At 44.6% G+C, this 26,770-nt stretch overlaps 1 protein-coding gene across 1 annotated transcript in view; it reads right to left on the bottom strand.

Annotated features, from left to right (window-relative positions):
- The window catches only part of HUNK (hormonally up-regulated Neu-associated kinase), a gene marked incomplete at both ends in the record, with an annotated part of 56,140 nt that extends 29,628 nt beyond the window's left edge, over positions 1-26,512 (bottom strand). The window contains 2 exons of the mRNA XM_084297274.1: positions 6,852-7,144; positions 26,231-26,512. Of these exons, the coding sequence (XP_084153400.1) occupies positions 6,852-7,144; positions 26,231-26,512 (575 nt within the window). The remainder of the gene's footprint in view (positions 1-6,851; positions 7,145-26,230) is intronic.
- Between the last annotated feature and the right edge of the window lie 258 nt (positions 26,513-26,770).

The following is a 26,770-nucleotide window of genomic DNA, read 5'->3' as shown; positions in this document are numbered from 1 at the left end:
TGCCATCCAGTATGTTAGTAAGAAAGCTGAGAGAAGTCCTCACACAAGTTTTCTGAGTGCCACTTCAGTGCTTTCTCCACCGTTCTACTCTGCTTGACCTCCCCAGAACCACTTCACAGACTAGGGCCCAGACCAGTTTGGGGGGAGAGAAGATAAAATGAAAACAGCTATCTGCTACTGCCAACCAGTCTGCTGACATGTATTTGTGAGCACTCCATTCACATTACATGTGTTCTTTCATCATTTACGAATGTGGTTGTGCATTTCTAAACCATGTTCTACATAAGCAAAATATCACAAAGATTATTTTCCCTAAAACAGTGAATGAATAAATAAATAAATAAATGGTTCAAGTACAGTATAAGCATTAAGTATAATATGAAAAATCATTTAGGTTGCTACACAACTTCCACACGACTTCTAGGAATTGCCTGTGTCTTTCTTACAAGAATTTTTTCCACAGTCCAGACATAAAATATTTCTATTAGCATGCCAGGATATCAATAGCTCAGACTGCCAGTGGTGTTTCTCTCAGTACACTTCGGAAAAAAATGGATAATAAAGCCATCAGCTATAATTATGGGAAGTCAGTGACATCCATGTTATTTTGCCTTTGTAAGGAAGAGGGAGTAATGAAGAATGCCTCTATTGCAGATGAAGATATACGCTTAATAAAATAAGACAAGTAAACCAACCAAACCAAACAAAGCACTTTCACAAGAAAGGATCTGGGAAATAAAAATAACTGTGACCAACTCCAAGCCTTTTTTTTTTTTTTAAATGTCCCTCTCCCCTCATTTTATGTCCATGCTATCTTTCAAATAACTCTAAGAAAAAAGAATATTTGCATGTAGGATGACACTCACTTCACCCGTACAATCACAACGACCATCTCCCTATTGAACAGATGTTTCCATACCCTAGCTAGCATTTCTTGCAGATTTTCCTTGCTTCATGCATGAAAAGAAAGAGGGGAAATGATACATAAATCTATTGAAGAAGAGTATTTTGCAAATCTCTGCTATTTGGTGGCATTCCTCTCTTTGCAGGAAACTCCATGCATTGCAACGCGCTACAAACCCACCTCTCTGCCTCCTCCAAAGGGAGCTTCTGCCGTATGGTAACCACCACGGCTGAGAAATTGCTTGGTACAAGAGTGACGTGCCTTGCCAGATGGATCCAGATCAACCCACTTCCACTTCCCCCCACTGCCAAAAAAGGGCTTATTTCTTCACGTGTCACGCCTTTATTGCTTGCAGATGGAGATTTTTCCACAGACAGGGTGATTAGCCTCTAGAAAGATATCGGGGCCAGGTATTTAACAAGAGAGAGTGCCAAAAAAACAGTATGGAAAAGAAAAAAAGACTTGAAAAACCAACAGAACCAAGTGGGACTTCAAGTCGTACACTGAAACACTCAGTACAAACTCTCAAAGCAAGAAGCAAGGCAATTTGGAAGTTCCAAGTACATTAAACATTAGCTGAAAAGAGGTAAACTTTTAAAACTAGAGGAAAGAATATAGAAAGATGAAAGCTGTAAGTTGAGGCAAAAAGACATGCAAGCAATTAGAATAACAAATGAGTGACAGAAGAGCTAAAAATAAACACAAGATATTTAAAAGGATTCATGGTTAAAAAATAAAACTAAGGATAAATATTACAGGGAATCTTAAAGCTATCAGAGGAAAAAAAAAAATAAATATAGCTTCAGTATAGAGTACAATCAGACCTGGTTAATTAAAGCCATTCACCCATACGTCTATTCTCAGCAGACTTGCCAGTAAGCAGTAGCTGATCTAATAGTTCATATGTACCACATTTTTGTCAGTCCACGTCAACATGAAAGCCCTTTTTTTGGTGTGCCGCTGGGAACTAGGACAACAGATTTTCACTCTTTGGTACAACCTAACGAAAAGATTCCATGTGAACCTGTCTAAGAAACACAAAGCTGTACAAAACCAGACCAAGAAAAGCCAGATTAGACCATAGCTGGAGAACCACTGCTACACAGACATGGACTATCCAGAAAGTGCAGGGCAGCACCACCCCGCAGCCTGATCCCACTGGGATGGCCACCAGCAGTGCTCATAGATGACTGGTACCGATGTATGGCAGGAACCTGGCACCCAAGGCCAGGGCAGCAGGAGTGCAAACACAGCCTGCTGGTCAGAGGGCTTATTCTGTGAATACTTTAAGTGATTTTAACAATACACCAAATCACCCGCTATTTCTTTTTGACAAAAAGCGTGATTGTACAATCTGGTTTTATGTCTCTCTTAGGATCATCCTGTAGAGACAGCACTGATTTCCCTCAAGTTCCTAAATGTTTTATTATGTCAGTTCAATCTGGTTCCAACATAAGTGTTTTTGTTTGGTTTTAATTATTATTACTATATTATGATTATCATTATTTACAGACAGGCTTATCTCGGTTGCTACTTTGTTTGAATGCTTACATTAATTCCTTGCAATGGAAAAAAAAATAGCACCATTACATTGAAAAGTTAGGGAACAATGAATTTCATGCACAACATTATAAAAAGGTTGACAAACAAACAAAAGCAAACATCCCACCATATGTATTCTGGTGAGATTTCTTTTTGCACGCTTTTTAATGGTAGTATACTGCAAGGCAGAATGCGGGTTACTTGCTATGACACACATAATGCTTGAAGTCTTTCTTGGAAGACACTGGGAAGACACGGAGCAATTAAACATTAGGCATATATGCAGGTCCCTGCAGACTCAGAGGTTCCTGTAATTCTGAAAATGGCTTGCACTTTTCAACAGGACACAGCTGCTTTGTGACTGAGGGCCATGCAGCTGTACACGTACCACAGTATGTGGAACTGAGGTGGGGAAAAGACATGCAGTTGCTGGAGACCTTCAGTTCAGAGTGGGACGTGATTCATAGGATGGCTTGTTTAGGTTTGGAGTTTGTTCTTCTGTTGATGGAGCTGATTTTTCCCTGGCTTTGCTTAGAGATTCATAGACCACTTCGGAAACCCCTACTCAAGCCAGTGATTCCACAGAGCAACACGAACCTGCTTCACTTAGCACACTACCTTAGGCTTGTGCCACCAAAAATCACATCTCAACTACCAACCCACAAACTCACTTTGTAGCCCCATGAAAGAGCTGGGAAGGGTGCAGAGTTTTGGGTTCATCATCGTGTTAACACACATTTCAAAGGCACTGCTTTGTTATCAAAGTGTTGCTTACTGAGCCTGATTCTTCTATCAGCCACAAAGTCACTGAATTCAATGTGGTTGACTCTGTAAAAGTGGAATTTGTTCCATTGTCTTTACTAAAACAATGTCTAGTTTGTTTACAGCAGAGCAGTCCAAGAGACAATGCCTAAAGGTAATTTTGAAATCTGACATAAAATAGAAAGACAAACCAGCTTTACACTTCAAAAAGAGAGTTTGTTCTGTAGTGCAGGATCTGTCATAAATACTGCATCAGCAGCCAGATTACTGGCACTTAAAATTAATGGGATGGAAGTTACCAAAGCCAGCACATGTCAAATTAGTGGGTATCAAAGAAGGACTCCCGTAGCACCCTAAGCAACTGCATCATCATACCACCTTACACTTCTTGGTGTGCTAGGGAAAGAGCAGAAGGGTATTATGGAAAAATATACAAACTCCACTCAAAACCTCAAGTATTTTCTTATGTCTCTCAAACTCCTGATCTGCTTTTAATTACAAAATGGCAGTGGAAGGTATGAATATACTGCCACGAAGACTGAAAAAGGGGGAACACAGAAAGCTACCTTTGCTACCAATACATTATTAAATTCTTTTCTTTGACATCCTGACAGTAATTGCACTGAATGGGATTGAATTTTGTTAAAATTACTTTAAAAGGGTTGTTGAGAATTTCCTGTGGGATGCAGTTGCAAGCACCAAGGCTTTCACTTCGTTTTCTCTGTTGTCCTTATGCTCCCAAGGGGCTTATTGTTCATCCTGCCTTTTGACAGCATGAAGGCCTGTGTAAACACCCTCTGAAAAGAGAAAGCTTCACCAGATACTGCCATTTGGGTTTGTTTTCTTCTGTCAGAGGGAAAGATAAATATTCCTACCTGATTCACAGTCGAGCTTGTTGCAAGTGTATTTTTAGCAACCAACCAGCTCTTCTGATAAAAGCAATGAAACACAAGTGATTACACGGAATTATATTTAGAATAGCTGCATTTCTTTCTCCAGAAAGTGGCCACTGAAACCTGGACACTCCTCATCAGAGATGCTGTTCCTACACTGGGGTGCTTGCAGCTTTTATATATCATAGAAGAAATATTTATAATTCAAAATATGGTCAAACTCAAATAATTTTTTAATCTCTCTAATTAAAGTGAGGTTTCTCAAAAAACTTAAGACTGCTTGCATGTCACACTGCTTCCTAAAAGAGGCTTTTCTTTTGAGTTCTGGGTCCCTTCTCTTGTCAGAGTGCTTTTCTGCCATGCCAAGTCTTGATTGTAAATCATGAAGCCAGCTGAGTAATGTTCATCAAATAATGTAACCAAATTTAATGCAACTTCTTTCTGGCTTTTTTTCCATCCTGAATTATAGAAGAGGGCAAGTCATCTAGATTATTCCCTGAATAATGAGGACAAAAATGCCGGTGACTTTTGTAATCAAAGGTTCAGTGAATACTTTTCAATGCTCTGCCTGATTCAGGGTGAATGACGAAAACATTTTGAGAGAGGCAAACAGCAGACCGCTTCCTGGCCTACAATGCCGTGTTTTGTTTCACACACAGCGAATGTGAACACCCACAGATCACCACCTCAATGAAAGCTCTGTTATTTTTACCTGTTTTAAAAATAACAACAATAACAACAACAGAACACTGTCATTTCATCCAGGGTGAGCATGAATCAGACTTCTGCACTATTTTTTCCCCTCTTCAGTTAAGTAGTCTGTTTTTATAGCTGCCACGGTCAAAAGCCCAAGAAGCTGAAGGACAACTCCTGCGGTAACTACTAGTCCTTGTCCCTCTATTGCACACAGAGGGACGGGAGAAGAAATTTGGATTGGGCTGCCCATGTTTTTCTTGTGTCTCTGTGCTGTTCTACATACCTTGTTAATATAGTAAGTCAAGATGCTAACAGTTAAGCCAGAGAAAATATTTTATCAGTATAACTAGAATTGGACCTGCTAGTTATCCAGATGTATAATGATAGTTTGGATCCACTGACCAGCAAGTGAATCAGTCAGTCCCGCCAGCCCACCATAAGCACATTGGATACCATGACACTAAGCAGCGGGCAGATTTCCCTGTGAGAGGTACTTCTGCTGCTGAACTCAGTGCTGCTGCTAGAAGCTCAACATCCTCATCTGTTCCTGACAGGTTTTTCTCTGCCCTTCTCAGAAACTTTGACCTTTTTCTTTCCCCACACCTCATCTCCCTACATACAGGATATGAACTGATCCTTTAAAGCAATAAATAGACTTCTTCCTTTTCCATGCCCCAAACTGTAGGGTTAATAATTTAAAGAGATCAGCAGTTCAGCTGCTGATAGAGAACCTGCAGACAAGACCTGGCTGCTGCTCAAATATTTATGGTGCAGTGGTACCAGAAGCTTAGCTTGAGATAAGACCTCAGTGCACCCGAGGTTATAGGTGCACGTAGCACCTACCCCTAAAGGACTGCAGGGAACAAGCAGAGAGACCTTGAGACCAAAAAAAGCAGCTTTCTGGGTGTGTGGAGCTGGGCCTAGCAGCGTAGCCTGGTGGTATTGAGTCCCAGATCTGCAGAATTATGCAGGTGCCTCGCTCCTGCTACCGAGAGGATGGGGCCTACATGACGTGCTCAGCGCCACGTGGCAAATCTGTGGGAGTTCAGACTTGACTCCCGTCATCCTGAATTTAGAAAGTGTAGTCTCCTTCTTAGACAACATCCTATAAATACACCTAGGAACAGAATAAGAGACATACTGGGTCAGACCAAAGGTACATCAGCCCACCATCCTCCTGTCTCCATAGCAGCCAAGAGCACATAAGTGGAGAAGGAAATAGGGGCAGGCAATCATGTGTGGTATCTCCACCTGTGCACTCCCAGCCTCTGCCAGGTGCTGCTCATGGGCTTCAGGCAGAGGTACAGTAAGGCTATTCCTTATTCCGAAACCCTCAGCAGACCTCTATTTGATTAACTTGTCCTGTTTCCCCTTGAGCCCAGGTAAACATCCTGCTTATGCACTGATTAAAACAAGGTCCTAAAGAAAGAAACACATCACACAGCATTGCAGCAGCTCTGGATTTCTCCTGAGAAGACACTGCAAGATGAAGTGAACAGCTGCATACTCTGGATTGTACTTCCCTTTCTCCGATCTTGTGAGGTCCCATTGGGGCAATACAATTAGTGGAAAGAGCAGAGAAGAACAAGCAAGGGACTTCTGTGAACCCATTTAGGCTTCATCCTTGACAGACTTTGGGCAAACCAGTTCATCTCCCTGTACTGCTGTATTTCCACCAGCGAAACAGCAGACATGACCTCCTCAAAGACACAGTGAAACCATACAGTAGTTAATGTTGGTACTGAGCTTCAAAGAAGCAAAATAGTACTAGTGTAGTACAGACCTATGTTGATGTAGTACAGGCCTATGTTTAAGGACATGCAGTTGGTGCAGCTACTGTGCACTTTTTCTGAAGTTAAACAGTTAGGTAAGTTCTTTCTAGAGATACCTTTACTGTCTAAAATATGAACAACTAAACAATATCTTAAAGATTAGCCAAAAAGCTGGCTGTAATAGATTTTCAAAAGGAAGTCACCTTGCTATATAAATACATGCATAGACGCCACTTTGAGGCTCTGAGGTAAATTTGTTCCAGAGAGGGTTTTAAAGATTACCTGTGGACTACTCCTGCCCGATGAAGATGTTCTACTGCCAGAATAAGCTGCCTGATGTATTTGCGTGCTTCATGCTCTTCAAGTCTTTTTTTCTCATAGATCTTGTGCATCAGGTTGCCACCAGGGCACAGCTCCATGACAAGGTAGTAGCTGTTCTCAGTTTCCAGTATATCCAACAGCTGGGCTATATTTGGGTGGCGGATCATCTGCTGGATCTGCCCTTCCCGTCGCAGATTCTTAGTGACATAAGTGTCCTTTTTGGCTCTTTTCTTGTCAATTACTTTCACTGCCACCTAGTGAAAAACAGAGGAGAGGGGGGTTATTAGCAGTCACACACTGATGATTTATTGCTTTAAACCTGCACAAACAACTTCAAAAATAATAAATAAATAAATAAATAAATAAATAAATGGCTGTAATTCCCAACTGGTACACCAATGTTTCAGGCACAGCTGCCCAGGTCAGAGAAACAGCTGATTTTGCAACCCCAGCCTCCACTAACAATTACTCCCTTGTGCGATGACAGATAAAAGTTATTGCAAGGAAATAGGTAACAAAGGGAAGACAATGTTCTCATTAACCACTCCCAAATACTGAGCATATTTAATGCTGGACATATAATTTCATCTACCATCTCAAAAAGTCTCCAAGCTGGTATTTACAAGTTGTTAACTGTCATTTTTGGCTTTTCCTGGCTTAGGACATACGACTTCAGATGATCTGCTTCCATTACAAGTTCCTGAAACTATAGCCAACTGTTAGTTTTACATGACTGAAAAGAAAAAAAGAAAAAACAAAAACAAAAACAAAACAAACAAACAAACAAACATAAAACACAGTTGTTTTGGTACCACTCTCTTGGCACATTTCTTTTTCTCTTTTAAAACATACATGAAAGACAGTCCCCTTGTTACTTCTAGAACTGAACAACTGCAAAATGCAAGAAGGCAAAACTTTTTTTTTTTAAATGTGGGTACTAAATTGCATACCACTCAGAGCTGTCCAAGTCAACTGAAGCCCATCATGAAAGTATGTAATAAAAACAAAGAGACTCTGCACCACAGCCTATGACATAGTCTAGCCCCTGTTGAAGTGCTTTCTGCTGTTGTGTTGAAGTGCTACTGCTGGTGCAGACACTACATGAGAACAAAAGGACGGGACCAGTGAGGATATCACTCTTTTCTATGCTTAAAGAATCTGATTCCTGTTACTGTTTTAATGCAGGCACTAAATAATTGCAATTAATTAGTATCTGCCTTTATCTGCCTCAAATTTGTAGATACTTATTTATTGAGATTTCTTATTTAGAGTGTGTGCTGCAGACTTCCAGGTCATCTGCGCCAGACAATGATTTAACAGCATATGCCAGCAGAGCAACAAAAGGCACTGGATCCTCCTCCCCTGCCCCTCATTTCCTCAGAGCTCTGCAACAAAGGAAATCCTTTAACGCATGCACCAGCCCCAGCAGCTCACTGATCATTACCCAAGTGACAGTTGTTTGTCGGGATGAGGGAAGGGGAATACAGTGCTTGGTATTCCTGTGTGATGCTGAATTTTACATGAAACTGGTTGGAAAGGTTCTTGTTTGCACAGGTATGGGTCCAAGAGAAGGCAGAAAAAATGCCACAATCCCTCTGCCCTCCCTGATGGGGGCACAAAGATGCTACACTTGCATCTTTGCTGTGTGCCTTGATTTGGCCTTGGAGGACCTCCTGCATTAATTTACTCCTATGATGAGAAGAAATAACAAACATGGGGAAAATCTTGGAGTTTTACTGACCGGATAGCTCATTCTCAACATCCAGAGAGTAGCTCAAGCCAAACAGGCTTCCATCCATCTCCATCTTGTACAGCATCCCTCCTCATGGCTGACAAGCTACTCACAACACACTTGCTTCCAGCTACAGCCAACTACATGGTTAAAATCCACGGCATTATAGGCTGCTGGTCTTGGGCATCAGGGAGACAAAGTTGTTCACAAAATGCCTGGCCCCCTCCCCGCATGAGAAAGTGTCACATCAGTCATGTGACAGCTCCCAGTTTGGCTAGCCTAGCCTTTTTTCTACAAGAAATAGAAAGTTTGAATTAGTAAACAATTTGGTTTTTCTTCAGAAAATAGAAGCATTAAATAAATAAATAAATAAATAAATAAATAAATAAATAAATAAATAAATAAATAAAAATACGCCCAGACTGTTTAACACAAACTCCTTGAGTCAAAGTCAAGTTTTTATGAGCAGATAAATTGGAGAATAAAACTACAGGAGTCTGGGCTTAATAGTTTGTCTTAACAAACAGAAGTCAGCATCATGGCATACGTTATTGGCTGGATACATTTCTGCTGTTAAAAGATGATTCTAATGAAATACCCTTGATAAGAAGGCAAGGCTAAACACCACATGCGTGACAGCTGCCTGGGTGAAATGTGGAGCAGCATCAGAGCCATAAATGCCTGGAAGCTACATTCCTGACTAGTCACATTAAAGAAAGATCATTCTGTTTTAAGATAAGACAACAGGCAAATCAGAGCTTTATTTAACCATTTTTGAAAGCCTCAGGTGATTCACCAAGGAAACAGTCTTAAATTAGTATGTTCTTCAATCTAATGAAATAAGACCAAGAACACAGAGGCTTGCATGGATTATTTTGACAGCAAACCACAAAAGCTATTCTGGTGAGGACAAACAAATTCGTGGGTAAAAGAAACATGATATACCAGTTTGTTTGCTGGCAGCACAACACAACCTCTGCAAAAGTTGAGAACAATGCACATGAAAATGCTGCTGTTTTCTGCAGCTGCAGGATACACAACATGGGTTATTAACAAAATGGAGCAGTAACCTCTTGTCCATATCAGGAAGTCATCCTGAACTCATTGACTAAAAAAAGCACGTTACTAAACCCATGCATATCTCCTACGCGGGCTGAGCATGGCTGTGGGGAACAAGGGCAAACACCTGAACCCAGGAGACAGAGCTAACTATGTGACTACTTGCAAACTTTTTCACCATCACAAAGAATTAGTCATCTATGTCTTAAGGACAAATTTTCTCTTTGATTTTGACAGATGCTTGGTCAGGCACGCTATCTATCCCAACAGAGCTGCCTTCAGACCCCACCTTGAGTCTGAGCTGCCTTTTCCATACCTTCAATATCCCTTGCATTGGGTCCAAGAAGTCCATCAGCACAGCTAACAGCCAGCTGACAAAGGAGGCAATAACAGTTTTGTTTCAGCAACAGCTTTGCACAGGGGAAAGAGAAGAGTAAAACACCAATTAAGAGTACTGAAAGCTTGCATTTCCCATATCAGAGAGGACACAAGGTTCTGTGACACCTTGCTTGCTCCTGGGACAGTGCAAGCAGGACCTTGCCTCCACTCCCAGTTCCATGCTGCAGCACATGGTACTACAGAAATATTTCAGATGGATGAAATATTTATTCTCTCTCCATAGATTTTCTCTCTCCATCTCAGGGATAATTCAAAAGCTTTAAAGAAATCTCCATATATCTAAAGAAAAAAATACACAGTTGACCCAACACATAAGCATCCTATTGACTGTCAAACAGATGTTCATAACTGCTTCTAGCTGTTGTGCCTCTCCATCTCTCTTCATCCCCGCTCATCTTCGTTACAACTCCTTTCATTTATTCTTTTGCTCTTCTAGTCACTGCCCTTTCCCTTGCACTGCTCTTCTTGCTTTTGTTTTCTCGTAGGATCCTTTTTCTTTCATAAATGAAATGCACCCCATGATAGGGAGTCAGCACTGTCAGGCAGAGCTCCGATGGTTTGTTTTGGTTTGGTGGTGTTGTTTTGTTTTGTTGTAGGTTTTTTGTTTTAGTTTTTGGTTTTGCCTGTTTGAATTTCTTGGATTTTTCTCCAATTTACAATTCATTCTTAAGCATACAGAGGAAATCCATGGATCAAAATGTGCGCTCAGTAACTCCAGGATTGACTTAGCTCAATATCCTTGATTTTGAGTTCATCCAGAGTTACACTGAGGTAAGTGGAGACGGAATGTGCCCTGACACATTTAATATGCACAGACTCATGTATGGTGCATATGCACACACACACCTGAAAATTTCATCCATGCAGAAGGAAAAAGCATTCAGTATAGAAAATACCCTAGATGCTAACTAACCACAAAGCAAACACATTCAAGCTTTCATAACCTACTCAAGATAAGACAATTATTCTGTTTTGCTCTCCCAAGTTTCACGTGGGGGTTCTTTGCATCACGCTTATCTCCTGACTTGAATTGCCAGCCAATATTGGCATAGAAATAAAAATAAATGATAAAGCAAGTAATTACTCTGAATATGTATCAACAGTGGCTCTTGACATTCAACACGTTGCTTTTGGCTAAATCTTTGCTGTGTAAATAAATAAATGGTTTAGGTTATTCTGTGTTATGAGATACGAAGATGAGTAATAGGCCGTATTTTTGGTTCCAGAGTCCTAGAATTACTGTTGGAATGAATTACTTTCCTGAAGTTTATGGTGTGACACATCATATGAGCAATTGCTGCTTCTCTCGATCGTTGCACTAAAATAGTTCAGGCTGGGCTAAAATGTACTGGAACGGAGGTGAGGGGGAAGTGTAAACACCACTATTCTCCAAAGATAGTTGTAGGAGACAGTTGCATTGCTTGCAGAAGCCAGCGGCTAAACCAACATCGGCAAATACAGGCACGTGCCATCACCCAAATAAAGGCACATGTTTGACACGCGTGGGAGGAGGATTTTTGCCACTTAGTGCTTCAGGAGGGTTTCTGAAGCTGCAAGAGAGAGGCAGGGGGTGGAGCTGGCTGGCACCAGACAGCATAAAAACAGTCACAGCAAGGCCCTGAGAAAAAGCAAGAAGAGACAGTTTAAAGGACCAGATGTTGCCTGGAGAAAGCTGGGAGCAAGGGCTTCAGCATCCAGAGAAAGCACATTTTGCATGCTCTTTATAAACAACCATACCTTCACACATAAAATTGCAACAAAGCATGGAAGGCGGCTCAGGGGAAGTGTTTGGAGTTTCCCCATGATCCCAAGTGAGGACAACTAATGCCTTTGTTCCTCCTTGCCTATTCCATTTTTCCCTTCTGCTCCTCAAATGCAAGGCGGGGAAAAACTTTATTATGGAAGGAATGACTTGCCCAACAGACAGACCCCTGCCTTCAGACCTGACCACAGACAGACCTCAGCAGACCACCCCACAAAAGGCTACCCATACCCAGTATCCTGCTGACGAAGCTATCTCTGCCTTTCTTCTAACACATGCTGTCTCTGGCTGACCCAGCACGCAGCGCACAAAGGGTTTCTGCTGGGCTCACACTGTCATCTCCCAAGGGAAGCCCAGGGGCAGCCTGTATGTCTTTGTGAGAGACACACTGTGCAGTCCCAGCTCCCCAGATCTGTGCCCTGACAGCACGCCAGGCCCACAAAACTGAGGATGGGGATGTTGTGCTAGGAAGGAGGAACCTCCCAGTGCTTGGTGGGCAGAAGAACCACAGAATCACAGAATCATTAAGGATGGAAAAGACCTCCAGGATCATCTGGTCCAATCGCCCTTCTACCTCCAATGTCACTCACTAACCCATGTCCCTAAGCACCACGTCCAACCTTTCCTCGAACACCCCCAGGGACGGTGACGCCACCACCTCCCTGGGCAACCTGTCCCAGTGCCTGACTTCTCTTTCTGAGAAGCAATGTCGCCTCATTTCCAACCTGAACCTCCCCTGGCAAAACTTGAGGCCATTCTCTCTAGTCCTATCACTAGTTACCTGTGAGGAGAGGCTGACACCCAGCTCCCCACAGCTTCCTTTCAGGTAGTTGTAGAGAGCAATAACCCACGGTCATCTTTTCCCTGCCCCTTCTGGGGCATGTAACTCCAACAGTGACATTCAGAGAAACCATGGGTCAAAGAGTAATACTTTTGATAGGTATTCCTGCAGTGTCCTGCTGATGGGAAACCAAATGTTGGATACCACAATGAAGTTGAACAAACACACAAAACAAAAGAACATTGGAGGGGGTGGCAAGCCAAGCCTGCTATGGAGTTGATTTTCAAATATATGCAAAATTGATGGCAGTGTAATAGTGGTTTTGTTCGTTTGCTTGTTTGTTTGTTTGTTTGTTTTGTGGGTGGTGTTTGTGTGCATGTGTTTTAAGTTACTGGGTTTTGTTTGTCTCCAAAGCTGCAAAGAGTTTTATTCAGGCTATGATTTTGCAACAAAAACCTCTCTCTACCTAGCTTTTCCCTGGTGAATCTCGGGCTTCATCCAGTTACGACACACCATCATTCTGCCCGAATGAAACTAAGTTAGCAAGCATATGACTACCAGTGACTTCAGTCACACTGTATGTTAGCACCCAGGGAACCCAGGTCCCAATTTCGCCTCAGGTTTCTTGCTCGCCAGATTGGATGCCTTTACGCAGGCTGTCTCTTGGCAGGCGGATGAATCTCAATGGAAGCAAGCCTTCCTCTTTGCCAGAAAATGGGTTTTCTCAATGGCCTGTTTGCTAAGTCGAAGTCAAGAGGTCTTAAACAATACTCATGTCAGACGCTTGCGGTAACAACTGGAAGAACAGTTTCATAGCAATAGCCCCGGTCTAGCAAAAAATGTTATAACATGCTTAACTTTATAGAGAACAGAAGACTGCACGTGACCTTGCAAAATCAGGGTATGACATTTAGAGGACTCTTTAAGAGTTTTCCCACTTATCCAGCCACTTGAATAGTTTCCTTCTGCAAATTCGCTCCTAACTTTTAATAAGAGGAAGCCAGTTCCTGCAGATCTCTGCCAAAAGGAGCTCCAGCTGAACTGAGAGGAAGCTGGCTTGAATAAGAATCCAGCAGGCACTGTGGGATTTGGCCAGGAGACCAACACAACACAAGAGGAGAAACTTCAGCTATAGACTACTGGAGGGACACCTCCTCCCCTCCCCATCTCCACATCCCTCCTTTTTCTTTTTTTTTTTTCCAGGAACTGCTGGTGGCAGCCCTGCTGGAGGTGATGCCAAGCCAGGCAGCCGAGCCAGTTCTCAGCACTGTCCCAGTGCACCCTGACCATTCACATGGAACTCAGAGCTGCAGGTTACCGGGTGCAGCCAGGACGGTCAATGGGAAAGACTGAGCCTCCACAATAAACCAAACCTTTATATCCTGATTTATGCTTAGAGGAGAATGAGACAAAGAGCCAGGCCATGTAGGTATTTCGTATAGCCATAGTTAGTGCAAGTCGATCTCCAGCTGTATTTTTGAGGTGACCAAGACAACTCTTGCAGTGAATTCATTTTCTTTTTTTCCTTCCTTTTGGTGACAGGTGTCTGGCATCACTCATAGCTTGCTTTGTAATCACCACTGCTCTCACTACAAAACTCTGAGCTTAGTTTTCAAAGCTGGATGGCGATTTTTGGGGGCCAATTCGGGGCATACTAAACAGACCTAACTTTGAAGCCTGCACAGTTCTCAGCGTATTCTTGAGAGCAATCCCTTTCAGGGTATCTCAGGTTGGGCAACCAACCAGGCATATAATAAGTTGCTTTTCATAACTGAATCCAAGGATTAGAAAATGCTAACTTCTTTCACTAGACAGTGTTTATTCTTTGCTTTAGCTGTTAAAGCTTGGTAAATTTTATAGTACATCAGGGGAATATTTTCATAGATCATAAGTACCAACATCTCAAGAAACAAAGCATTAAAGAAAAGAATCATCCAAGTAAATGCATACCAGCAATCAATAAGCTGTACACCTGCAGAAAGGACCACGCATACTCTGCTCAGGACAGGGAGAAGTCAGAGCTTTTCTGCTCAACTGTCAGACGTGGCTGAGTCCATGCACCATTACATAAACACAAACTTAACTTTCTCCACGGCCTCATGCTGGACATTCACCGAATTACCCAGCAGTCTGTAGCAGCCAATTCAGAGGTGCCAGGGTGGCACTTCTGGAGGAACTCCCCTCAGCTATCCTGCTTGGCTGTCCAGTTCCTTAACAAACGCCAGCATCCTATTCACCTTTCAAGAACTGCTCTCAAAGCAGACTGCAGAGCATTTCTAAAAGTATTACAAGAAGATAAATGCTTGTTAACCATTCTCTTTACAGCCTAGCCATTCACGTCAAGGAAGTAAGCAATCATCCAAACCTACAGCAACGCGTGAAGGCAGACTTTTCCACAAGAATGACATCTGTTCTATTTATCAAGGACAGAAAAGAACAACCATTCAACCATGGCCATCTGATACCTTTTATACTTGCCTTGTGTGCTTGCTATGAATAGAATAGGAGGATCAGAGACTGAGTTAAATGTGCATGCATGTGCATGTATATGCACTGAAAAGGCTTCTCAGCAATACAATTAGAGATGCATTGAGATTTCATGTTAAACAAGCAGTATCGTCTCTCTGCTTCACAGTTGAGTGGTGATGTTCAGCCTTTGATAACTTTTCTGTTTGCTCTTTGCAGGACAGCTGAATTATATATTCTGTTTCATTTGTATTTGCTCCGGAATTAGTAAAATCAACAATTAAAAAACATAGGGAGGAGTCACTTTTGTTAAAATATTGTCTTCTCTTCAGAGTCCATGACAGTGTAAGCCAAGAGTTTGGGGTTTAGCAAGAGATAAAAACAGCTGCTGTAGAGATAAGTACAGGATAAATGTCTTAGTTCGCAGGGGACCACTCTCTCTGTTGGCAGACTAGACAGCCAGGAAAACTTTAAATCAGCCCCTAAAGGGGAATAAACTTTTATAAACAGGAAAGTAGCTCAGAGTATGCTCATTCGTATACTTCAGATTGAAGGTAGCTTGAATGGAAAGAACCAAATCACTGGGAGATAAGAAAAAAATCTTACCATTACCTACAGTGCAAAGACAACAGTATCCAGCAATGTGCATAAGGATTCAGATAAGCAAATGAACCCTCTTGATGTCACAGCTAACTTAAATGTAATCCTTAAAAGCATAAGCAGGATGTATTTGTTAAGGTAAGAAAAGGTATTAATTACACCTGTACATGGCACTGGGCACTATTATTAGATTACTAGATCTAGTTCTGGCACAAGCACTTCAAGAATGATGTTAAAAGTTTGCAAAGAGTTCTGAAAAGAGCTTCAGGAACAGTCTGAGGTCCAAGAACTGTCTGTCACAGTATCAGACTGAAGCTCAAAAATTTTAATTAAGAGAAAACTAAGCAGTGATGATGATTTTCTGCAAGTACCTGCAGGAGGAAAGGGCTGCTGATAACAGACAGCTCTTTAATAAAACAAAATTAACTGCCCAAAAGGTAACGTTGGGCAAACTCAGGCTGTAAGCACGATCCATGTTATTCAGGTGCAGTGAAGCAGTGATAGGAACATCTTATCTTACAGAGATGAAAGTAGATTTTGAATCCCCCCACCCCCAGAGTGTGCAATAGCTCAACAAAACATTGCTACAGATACGCCCAAAGAGAATACCAGCTCTTGTCTTACACGGGAGGTCAGGCCAGATGACCACCGTGATCCCTTTGAGCTTTAATAATTGTACAGGTGAGAAGCATCTCTGGTCCCAGCTGAGACAGGGGCAAGGCACAGCACAGGAAGACTGGAGTTGAGCTAGGCAAGGCAGTCTGGGAGCAATTAGCAGTCACATCAAGGGATGCAAATGTTGAAAGCTCCATCCAACATCCTTTCCTGAGCTCTGTGGCACAGAAGACACAAAGTGTCACGAGGACTCAGGCAAATATTGATGCTTCTGCAGACAGCCCTACTCGCCCACGCTGCTACTGCTGCCTATTGCATCAGCACAGTCGAATTAGTGTTTCCATGAGGAGCCAGAGTCCTGATGTATCAAGGGACTGGTGTTTGTAAGGACATACTATAGGGCTGCTCCTACCACGCTATGTGCAAGGGCAGACTGTATGAAGGCTTTAAAACAGTCAATATTGCAAGGCTGTGAGCACAGACTGGTCAGAGCTTCCTCGTGATCTACCTTCATGCCCTTTTACATGGTACAGCATTCCCCGTATCTCTGCAATGCTTCCTCCTCCTTCAGTCAGTCAGGAAGGAAACAGAGGTAACTGCTGATCTAACACACAACTAATGCCTTGTTCGACATGGTCTATTTCCACAGAGCAGCTCAGCTTCACTGGAGGAGAGCCATGCCCAGCCATATTTCTCTTCAACATGCTTTTTTACTTCATGCCATATTTACAGGTAACATCAAGCCATCCTTCATGGGTAACTACAGTTATCCTTTGCTGGACATACTTCTGCTCAGCTGTTTCCGTAAAGCTAACTACCTTCTTCCCCCTCATCTTCTGCTTCACTCCATTTTCAAACTGAATGAAGTACCCTTATCTGCGAGCATCTCTGCCACCTGACACGGCCAGACCTTCAGTGGCTGCCAGGAGATGGTTTTGAGGTAAGGGGCTGCAGCAATTCTGCCCTTTCCCATGTGTTCTGTATGGAAATCCCCACAAATTATGCTTTTCCTTGGTGCTCTATGTCCAAAGCAGCAGAATGTGTACAATGCAGGACTTTCAAGAGCCTGTGCTGCTACAGCACTGGCACATCTACAGGCAGGACACACGACTTGTCCTGAGTGGGTCATGGGTGGGATCTGCCTGGCCTTTGGCAGAAAGAAACCAATTCCAGTGACCTTTCACTGCTCTCTTAGTCAGCTAATTAATGGGGTAGCAATAACAGTGTCCCCCGAGGGACAGGAGCACGTTTTACCTTGCTGGCCTCTAGTGATATCTACACAAGTCAAGAGAGATTATGCAGAGACCGATGGACGTGGCGGCGGCAGAAAGCTGGAGGTGGAGATAAATGAGGATGCGATACCAAGGTTCCCTAAGAAATCCTTATGAGCTTGTCAAAACCAGCCTTCAGGCCTGGGCCATGTGCTGCAAGAAGAAAGCATGTGTCTGAATGCCTGAAATGGCTGGATTTGCCCAGCCATTGAAAAGTAAAAATATTTGCCCGGTATCACTTTCCAAATATTAGCTATTTTGCAGAAAATGGCTCTTTGACATGCTAAAAGACCATCCATCACTCAATTCGAGATCTCTTTTGAGCTCAAGGTATTAACAGCTAGAGGGAAAGATGTTTTTCAGGTCCTGTTACATGAGCACATGGGGGCCTGATGTGCAGCCGCTGCAGCTGAGGGAAAGCTGGCTAAGAGGAGCAAGGCCCTTATTTTACATGGAAAAAAAAGATGATGGCTACTCACAACAAGCATGAAGGAAGCTGTGTGATAACTGCTGGGAAACCAGAGGTCCTCTTCACCCAGACACAGCCCCCAGTAAGCTGCTAGGACAACAGGAAGCAGAGAGCGCTGGAGCACAGCAAGGCATGCTCCATGCCTTGGTCACAAATGAACCATGTCCTATCCGGCTGCTTTTGATAAACTAAAACTCGTGTTTTTAACGCTGAAAACATCTTCTGTCACAGCAAGATGGATGAGGATCTCGGGTTACTTGTGGGGAAACAAAAGCGGAGAAGTGATACCGAGTAACATTCCTCCAGCACCACTCCTCACAGGAGAAACCTTGCGGCTAATGCCGCTTGCCCCTCGCATGATCACGGACCTGTGGCATGTTTCATATTAAGCAGTCCCTGCTTCACATTTTAGTGATCACATCCATAACTGGACTTACAGAAGACCAAGTGTCCCTAATTTAAAGTGCCTTAACACCAATGCAGCTTTATGATTTAAAAAAAAAAAAGGGAAAAAAAAAGAAAAAAGAAAAAAGGACGTTTGTTACATCAACAAAAACCACTGCTTTCAAGGCCCAGTTTAGTAATTTAAAATACAGGAGATAAAATATTTACAGTCATTGGGAGCCAATCTAAGGGTGTTGCCAATAAAGTTTATATATATATATGTTCTCTCCCTTAGTTCTGTGGACATTAATCACAGAAAATACATTTATTCTTTGAAAAAAAAAAAAAGAAAAGAAAATGTTTCCATGACAATCTTCCACAACAGGCAGAAAGCAAAGGAACTTCATTATATATAACTTATCTTTTTTTAGTTCTCTTTGTTGCGATGATTTTCCTGGTGGCACCTGATCTCGCACCAGGAATGAGAAGAGCTCGACTGGGACCCACGTTGGAAGTGCCAGACTTGCAGCTCAGCAGCGCAATACTGCAGCAGAGCATGCTCATAAAAGAAAGCTTTGGTTGAGGCAACACCAGTTTTTCTAGGTGATCTCTCTTGGGGACCACTTTAAATGCTCAACCACTCTTTCCTGAAGTGGCCTTTCCCTTCGGGAGGAGGAGGTTTGACTCTGTTCCCTACAAGCACTGACACCAAACACAATTTTGGCAATGCTTCACCTCAACAGCTTAGAAACGGGCACCTCTGTCCTAGCATGGGCCACGGGGTCATGCCAGTGGTTGCAGCTTCTCTCCTTCTGCAGTAAAACTTACCAGAAAAAAACTCCCTGTCTCTCTTCATCAGCGCCAGCTCCATCAGCCCACTGAAAACACTGGCACCGCTAAGTTCATGCCCTCGAGGAGATTGGCCAACAGACAGCAAGCACATCAGGAAAGTAGAGCAGAAAAGGTTTTACAGAGACACAGAATGAAGAGGTTTGAGGTTTTTGCTCCTCAGCTTAGCTGAAAATAGTAGTTAAGCCAATCCGGAAGAGAAGTAGTGCAAAGTGAGACCACACTGCAGGCAGAAGGTACTCGGGATAGCCTGCATCTATCCTGGTCCAGCTGCACCCCATACTGCCAGGTCAACACCAACACAGCAACCCACGTAACTCTTCTTCTGGCCAATATCTACATAACCACTGGTTGTGGATGGTTTTAGATCCCTCTCTAAGATCTCAAAGACTAGCATAATATGCACGCAAACTTTCAGTCTATTTGTCTATTGTTATTTATACGACACAACAGCTTGGCTTTTAGGCTATTATTGCAATTCAGTCACCAGCAGGGCCATCCCGTCACCTCATGACTGCTTTACTTGTGAGATTGTTTCCTTGCGAAGGGTAAGTGCTGCTCATTAATAGCATCCACTTTCCCGAGTGCACGCTAACAAATAACTCACAAGGGCAGAGGGGCGAAGATGCCTAATGTGTTATGTCCACTGAAAAGCATGAAGCTATGGTAGCATTCCCCAGCTCATTAGTGTAAAAAGGGATACAGCAAACTGCAAGAGGTGGAAAGCTAGACGTGTTTTAATTACTAACACTCTTGTAGGTAAGGCATGCCTACAAAAACAGGCTCGCAGCTTTACACATCATTAAATATGTTAAAAACACAAAACTTGGGAGAACAAATACAGGGATCCAGATGTGAGTGCCACAGAAGAACTACACCTGGTATCAATTCAGCCTCAACACTCAGCTTCCCTCAATCCTGCCTATGCCACTAAAATTATAACGGTCTGTATGAAAAGCAGCACATTGCTGACATGCACTGTTAGTGACGTCCTTAAAACTGCTGAATGTAAACTTGAAAGCAGATTATCTCAAGAGGATAAGCAACTGCCACATGTGCATCAATTCAGCTCATTGCAGAACAAGTTGCAAGCTACAGCTGATAAATATTAAAACAAGCTTCCTGGAAGCAGCAGACTGCAATAATGAACAGGCGCTCTTGCCTATTCAGGCCTATTCTTGCTTACTCCAAGCATGCAACACAGAAAAGGGTTAGAGTCAAGAGTGTGGCTTTATAACAAGTGCCTGTTGCAACTGGTTATCCTCCTGATGAACCAACTGTTAGCAGGTGCTCATACAAGAGACCGAGCAGGTGAGCACACATCAGCAGTCTGGTGTTTATTCTGCCCCGTGCTCAGATTCTTAAATGAACACGCTTTGGAGAACTTTGTGCTGACAAAGCATCCGGTTGTCTGGTCCTGCTTCCAGCCAAGTCCTTACTCATGTCACTGCAGCCATGACAGCACCCTTGAAATCCTTCTCTGAAGTATTGCATGTTAACAAAAGCATGTGTTTAGTGGCTTCAATACAAATTATGCATTTGCGTGCACTTACACAAACCTCTGTGAAAAGAATTGTGTCAAAGCTGTGAAAGCAAACACTTAGAAGCAAAGAAATGTCAAAATTAAGGCTGCAGAAACACCCTCATTTCACTTCCTCGGTGCATATAATTAAGAGCGGCATCATAACACATCATCCAGGTGTAACAGTTGGCAGCTGTTAATAAAAATCACAGAAGAAAGCCACCATGCAAATTTATGGTAAGTACTTTCTTAAGCAAGCTTTTTTTTGGGGGGTATAGATAAAATGTTAAAATATGTAGAGGAAGAGCTAAGAAGAGAACTATTAATTAAATACTTGCAGTGAGAGCACAAACACATTGAGGAAACTGATATACAAGTATCACTGGAGGAAGGACAATCTGCAGCCTGACAGTATTTGGGAGTAAAAACAAAGGGTTGGACTGAAAGACCGATGGTCACATTAGAAACTCAACTTTTGTTTGCAGTAAAGTAACTTTCTGGCCCACTTGCTTGGTAAAATGGCTTGGAAGTGACCCCCATACACACACAGCCCCCCAAACTCAAAAAGTTATGATCCTAGAACTGACTACATGTGAGTATAAGCCACATTTCTCTGTTCCCAAGCCAGCATTACTACTTGGGCAGCCCTGGATCTTGCAATACAGGCACGGCTGACGACGGCAAATCCTGATGCAGAAGTCCTTCATGTGAAGTCCCCATCAGGTTTCCCAAAGGAAGAGCAGCAATGTTGCAGGGCTGGCACAGTTATCAAGGGCAGGAACAAGGCAAAATCTCACCTGCTGATGCACCCAAAGGCTTTTGGCCACCAAGTCAAGCCCCAATCCCCTCAAGTCCATGGCAGAACATAAGAGGAAAAGAGTGAATTTACTCAAGGCAAATTTAACTCCATAGCATGTGTTAACTTTGCATAAAATGCAAAGCATAAAATGTGTATGGCGTTGTAACATCTACTGATGTGTGCTGGCATTACTTCTGTCCATGTTTCTCTGTGTCCATCTGGCTATATTATCCTGAAGGGTTGGTGAGTTTCCTAGGGGACACTGCTGGAAGACAGGAATTATGCAAAACGCATCACTCCAGCCTTTGCTCCTGGTAGCGAGCCCATGAGCAACTCAACAAATGTCCTCGATGCCAGCAAGGGATTAGAAACGGGATGTTGAGACTAGGGTACAGATTGTCTGACAGCCTTCCCCACCACAGCAAGGATTTTAGGAGCCAACAGCCTCGGCTGGTGTAGGGCAGCAGCAGTGTTAGGTCAGAGGTTGGACTTGATGATCTTGAGGTCTCTTCCAACCTAGAAATTCTGTGATTCTGTGATTCTGTAACACCTCTGCATCCCATTTTGCCTCCCTGCAGGCAGCTTGAGCCCTATGGTTCAGCACCCACCGCAGAGGTGGAGAGCCATGCAGATCCCCCCAGCTCTTGCACCCATTGATCTGCTTCAGAAGGTGACGACAAACTGTGATGTCCCAGCAGAAATGCACCCACTGTGCCAGCGTGTAATTCTGGAAAATGCAGGCAGAGCAACGTGCCACCAGCAGGGGACAGAGCCTGCAGGACTGCTGCCCAGGTGCCCTTTGAGAACACCTCCCCTGTTCCTTCCCTGGGGCGCAACAGCCCACGCAGCCACCCCGGCACTTCCAGAAATCTCAAATGCAGTGTTTTAGTTGTTTGTTTTTTTTTTTTTTTAACACAGAAACGCATTCTGAAAGCAAACCCTTTTGTGAAAAGGCCACTTTCGATATTAATTGCTTTGCCTTCATAGAAGCTGGTAAACTGTATTTTTAGCAGCCACTTCCCACTAAGTAGCATTGTTACAGAAAACCACTCGATTCACTGTAACTAAAAATGTCTCCTTTTTGAGCTTAACAATAGCGCTAAAGAAACTGATAAACATGTTTTTTGGTGGATGAGAAGTCAAATGATTCAATTTGCTTCAATGTCTTTTTTTCTGTCGAGCTAAAGATTGTACCTAAAAGTAGACAAAAGCAATCTCGGGTCAAGTTTGTTTATAAAGACTCATGCTCACGCCGTTCTCTCCCCTCAACATACTGCCATCCTGTGATGCTGTATGGAGTTATTGAGACATTTCATCGGGGTCCACAGAGGATGACACAATCCGTCAGGTCTACCAGTAGAGCATATTACCCCCCTGCACTGACAGGAACCCAATTTCAGCTGTCTGAAACTACACAAAGATATCATTTTGCAATATTGCCCGCTTTCTGCTGCCCAGAGATAGACCACGCCGAGCCTCAAGCTTGAAACAATCCGGGAGTATCTTGTGCACAGGCTGCAAAAGTTAGTTGAATAACAATACAGATAGCTCAGTGGGGTTTCATAGCCACAATTTAAATCTAAATTGGCTTGCTCTTCATAGAGAAACTACGCTTCCTTAGGACTGGCAATAAAGACTGCCTGAGCTGATCTGACAAATCAGCCTTTTACTCCAAAATCTTAGATTATAGGCTGTGATATTTTTGTTCAAAAGCAACAGAAAGAATAATCTGTTCAGCATTCTCCTGTGCTCAGCTAAAATACACTTAATTGCATCAGGCATTACCAAACATTTTTCAAGCCCAGAAAATAATAACATGCCTGACATTATGGTAACATAAACCACAAGAAGCACTGCAGCAGATTGGATTTAAAGCCCAGCGCTGCAGACACTCGCAGCTAAGGTTTAAGATCTCACCTTAGCTCACCCTCCCGTGCTCAGGCGCTCGGAAGAGCTGCTGGTTGCAGTCCCACACACTGTACTCCAAATGCATAATCCAGCCAGCTGCCCTTGGAGCAGCTGGTAAAGCAACTAGCGTTTGGCCCACAGCATGCACCATCTCAGACGCTCTTGAAGACCTCTTTAGCTCCTAGCAATTTCAGGGTGAGGTAATGGCAGATTTTTGGCATTCACTCTGCATTGCCTTGATTCTGTACAATGCATTGTGTCAGTGCAATGGATCCGAGCCTAGCTGGGGACTCATTAATCCACAGATTTCATTTCTAAATACACAGTTTTCTGAAACAATAATGCGCATTAACTCCTCCAGAGTTGCTAAAGTCTGCTGCAAATCAAAACCTGGTTGGGCACCCCTGGCTGAAGTCAGATAATCTGGTGACTGTAGCAGCTTGGCCTGTGCCAAACCAGCTACCAGGCATTAGCAGTGAGACCCCTACTTCACACTATTACAGCAATTTTATTGAAATTCAGACAGCGCCTTTGCTTTACAAAACAAAAATCAGATGTCAATTATTATTTTTTTTTCCTCTGAAAATACATGCAGGCACTAATCCTGGAATAATAGACTCATAAAACATCAGCCTAGAAAAATGCAGCGACTGGGACGATCCAGCGGGCTGTCCGCAGGAGAAGGCTTTGTTTCCACGGCTCACTTTGCTGAACTCCACTTGCAGGCGCACTGACTACTCCCTCCTGCAGATTAACTTTTCCTCTGCAAGTGAACAGACTGGAGGACAGTTTCTGGCTCACCCCACTGACTGGGGGACAGGCCATAACAGGGCCATGTTCTCCCCCAGCCTTGCTCTGAGGGGATGTCCCGAGCTGGGGGAGGGAGGTGGGTATGGAGAGGTGTCAAGGGGCAACTGTCACATAGTCATGCGCTCTCAGGCAGCCCTGATAATGCCATCCTGACTCCAGTTTCCACCCCGGAGGAGGTCTGTGCTCGGCCTCTGGTGGCCTCTTCCCACAGGACCTCCTTCCACGAGCCGGTACTGCTGGTCCCAGCTCTCCCACTGCCTCATGCTTTCCCTCCCCATTCGATGCACACGCTTGCTTGCCAGCCCCAGCCTCCTCTCAAATGCACTCCCAAAGAAAGGAGCCCGGGTAAGCAGATGTTTTTCTTCTCTTCCTCATGTTACAGCCAGAGCTCTGTCGCCTGTGGTGGGCTCCGTGTAGGCAGAGCTGCCGGCAGCTGCGAGGCAGATCCAGTTTGGGCACGTTTCAGCCTCTTTTGGCTGGAGGCCACGCAAAAGTGTGGTGGAGGAACATGCCCAGAAGAGCTGAGTGTCCATCAGCTCTCTCTGCCGGGAGAGATACTGGACCCGATGATCTCTTGAGGTCCCTTCCGACCCCTACCATTCTGTGAGATACTCATGTGGGGTCACGCGTGGGACGGAAAGCATTCCCCCCTCATGTGAGAGGGAGGCACCTCGCTGAGATAGGGCCTCACCTGAAGGAAGTCATTAGCTGCCCTTATCTCCCATCCGTTAACTCAAATCGCTCATCCATAAATACCTGAAATTAAAGAGCTGCGTTTTCTGGGCGGACGGACCCTGAATGTGTGAATTTGGAGCTATGCGACTGACCTTTTACCCGCTGAAGCCGACAGCGAGCGCCTCCTTTGACCCCGCGGCACAAGATCGGGTCAGGCAGAGCTCAGAGATCATCGCACCCGGCCACGAATAAGGACACAGGGGCTCAGCAGGAAGGAAGGGAGATCCTCCTAGAGTTTCTGCTCAGCACTTTGTCATAGCATGTGTTATTCAAGACACTGGGGGGAAAAAAAAAGGAAGGCAGCGGGCCTGGGAGCTGAGACAGAGGGGCGTGTGGTGGGCCTTTTTATTTTTTCCTCTTAACAGACTGAGACAAATGTAGCAATCCAAAAAAGTGGAGGTGGGAAGGACGTGTGTGTGCATGTGCCTTTTATCAACGAGAGGATCATTGGATGTATCTGTTACCAAGGAGAAGCACACGCTTGGTAACAGAAGAGCACAAAATTATTTTCCTCTCGCGTTCCTGGATGATAATAATCACTAACATTACCATTTTTTGTCCCGATGAAATTCAGAGCCCTAACTCGAAATTTCATTCCACGAGAAACTTACTGGAAGGGGAAAGAAAAAAGAGCCAGGAGTGCAGGAACGCATACTACGAAGACGCAGCCGTACCGACAGCTTTTTTAGGGCGCTGGAGGGAATTGCCGGAGGTGCTTGGTCCTGGCAGTGCAGGGAGCCTGCAGTAGCAGTAAGGTGTCCTGCGTTAGGTAGAGCTTTGTTACCTGGTCTGATCCGACAGGGCAGCTCTAACGGGAGCAGGATAACTCCTCTGTGGGTCCCGAGCTGGGTGGACCAAACTAAAGCACCCGCTGCTCTCTATCGCGTGGTGACACATCCTGATCGATGGGCAGGAGGCTCCACTAAGGGGCTGGGGAGAAGAGACGAGGAGCAGAGCCCCTCGGCGGACTTTTCTTACTAATACCCGAGGAGGGGGAGGAAAAAGAAAAAGGAGGGGAAGGTTTTACCCTGCCGGCACTCAAAGCGAGCAAACCCGGAGGGGGGAAAAGGGTCGGTGCGCCTTCAGCGGAGCATCCCCGGGGGGCAGCAGAGCGCCCCGCCGCCCTCCCCGCGCCGCTCCCCGCCGTGCCCAGCCCTCCCCGGCCGGCCGGTCGGCTACCTTCTCTCCGGTGAGCACATGCAGCCCCTCTCGGACCTTGGCGAAGGAGCCCTCGCCCAGCTTCCTGCCGATCAGGTAGCCTCCGACGCGCTTGGTGTGCTGGAAGTCGCGGAGCCGCTCGCGGGGCGGCGCGGCGCTGAGCCAGGCGGCCAGCAGCCTGCCCTCCGCCGCCACCGGACCCGGCACGGCGCTGCCACCGCCGCCACCACCGCCACCGCCACCGCCGCCACCGCCACCGCCAGCCACATCGCCCAGCAGCCCGTCCCCCGCCGCCGCCGGCATCCCCCGGCCGTGCAGCCGCCCGGCAGCAAAGTTGCTCGGCGGAGGGCGCCGAGGGGAGGAGCGGGGCGAGGGGGGGGGCCCTTGCTGCCGCCCCTCTGCCTGGGGACGGCGCCTCCCTCTGCCTCCGCCTCCTCCTCCTCCTCCTCTTTCTCTTCCTCCTCCTGCTGCTGCCGCCGCTTTGGACTGGCGCTAATTTCACCCCGCTTGCACGGCCCCGAAGCCCTGCCCCGGGGCCTGGGGGCTCGCTGCCCGGCTGCC

Source organism: Netta rufina (genome assembly GCF_964035555.1).
Source record: "Netta rufina genome assembly, chromosome: 1".
Classification (NCBI taxonomy): Eukaryota; Metazoa; Chordata; class Aves; order Anseriformes; family Anatidae; genus Netta; species Netta rufina.
Note: the sequence above shows the minus strand (reverse complement) of the source record. Positions and strands in the feature narration are given on the sequence as shown.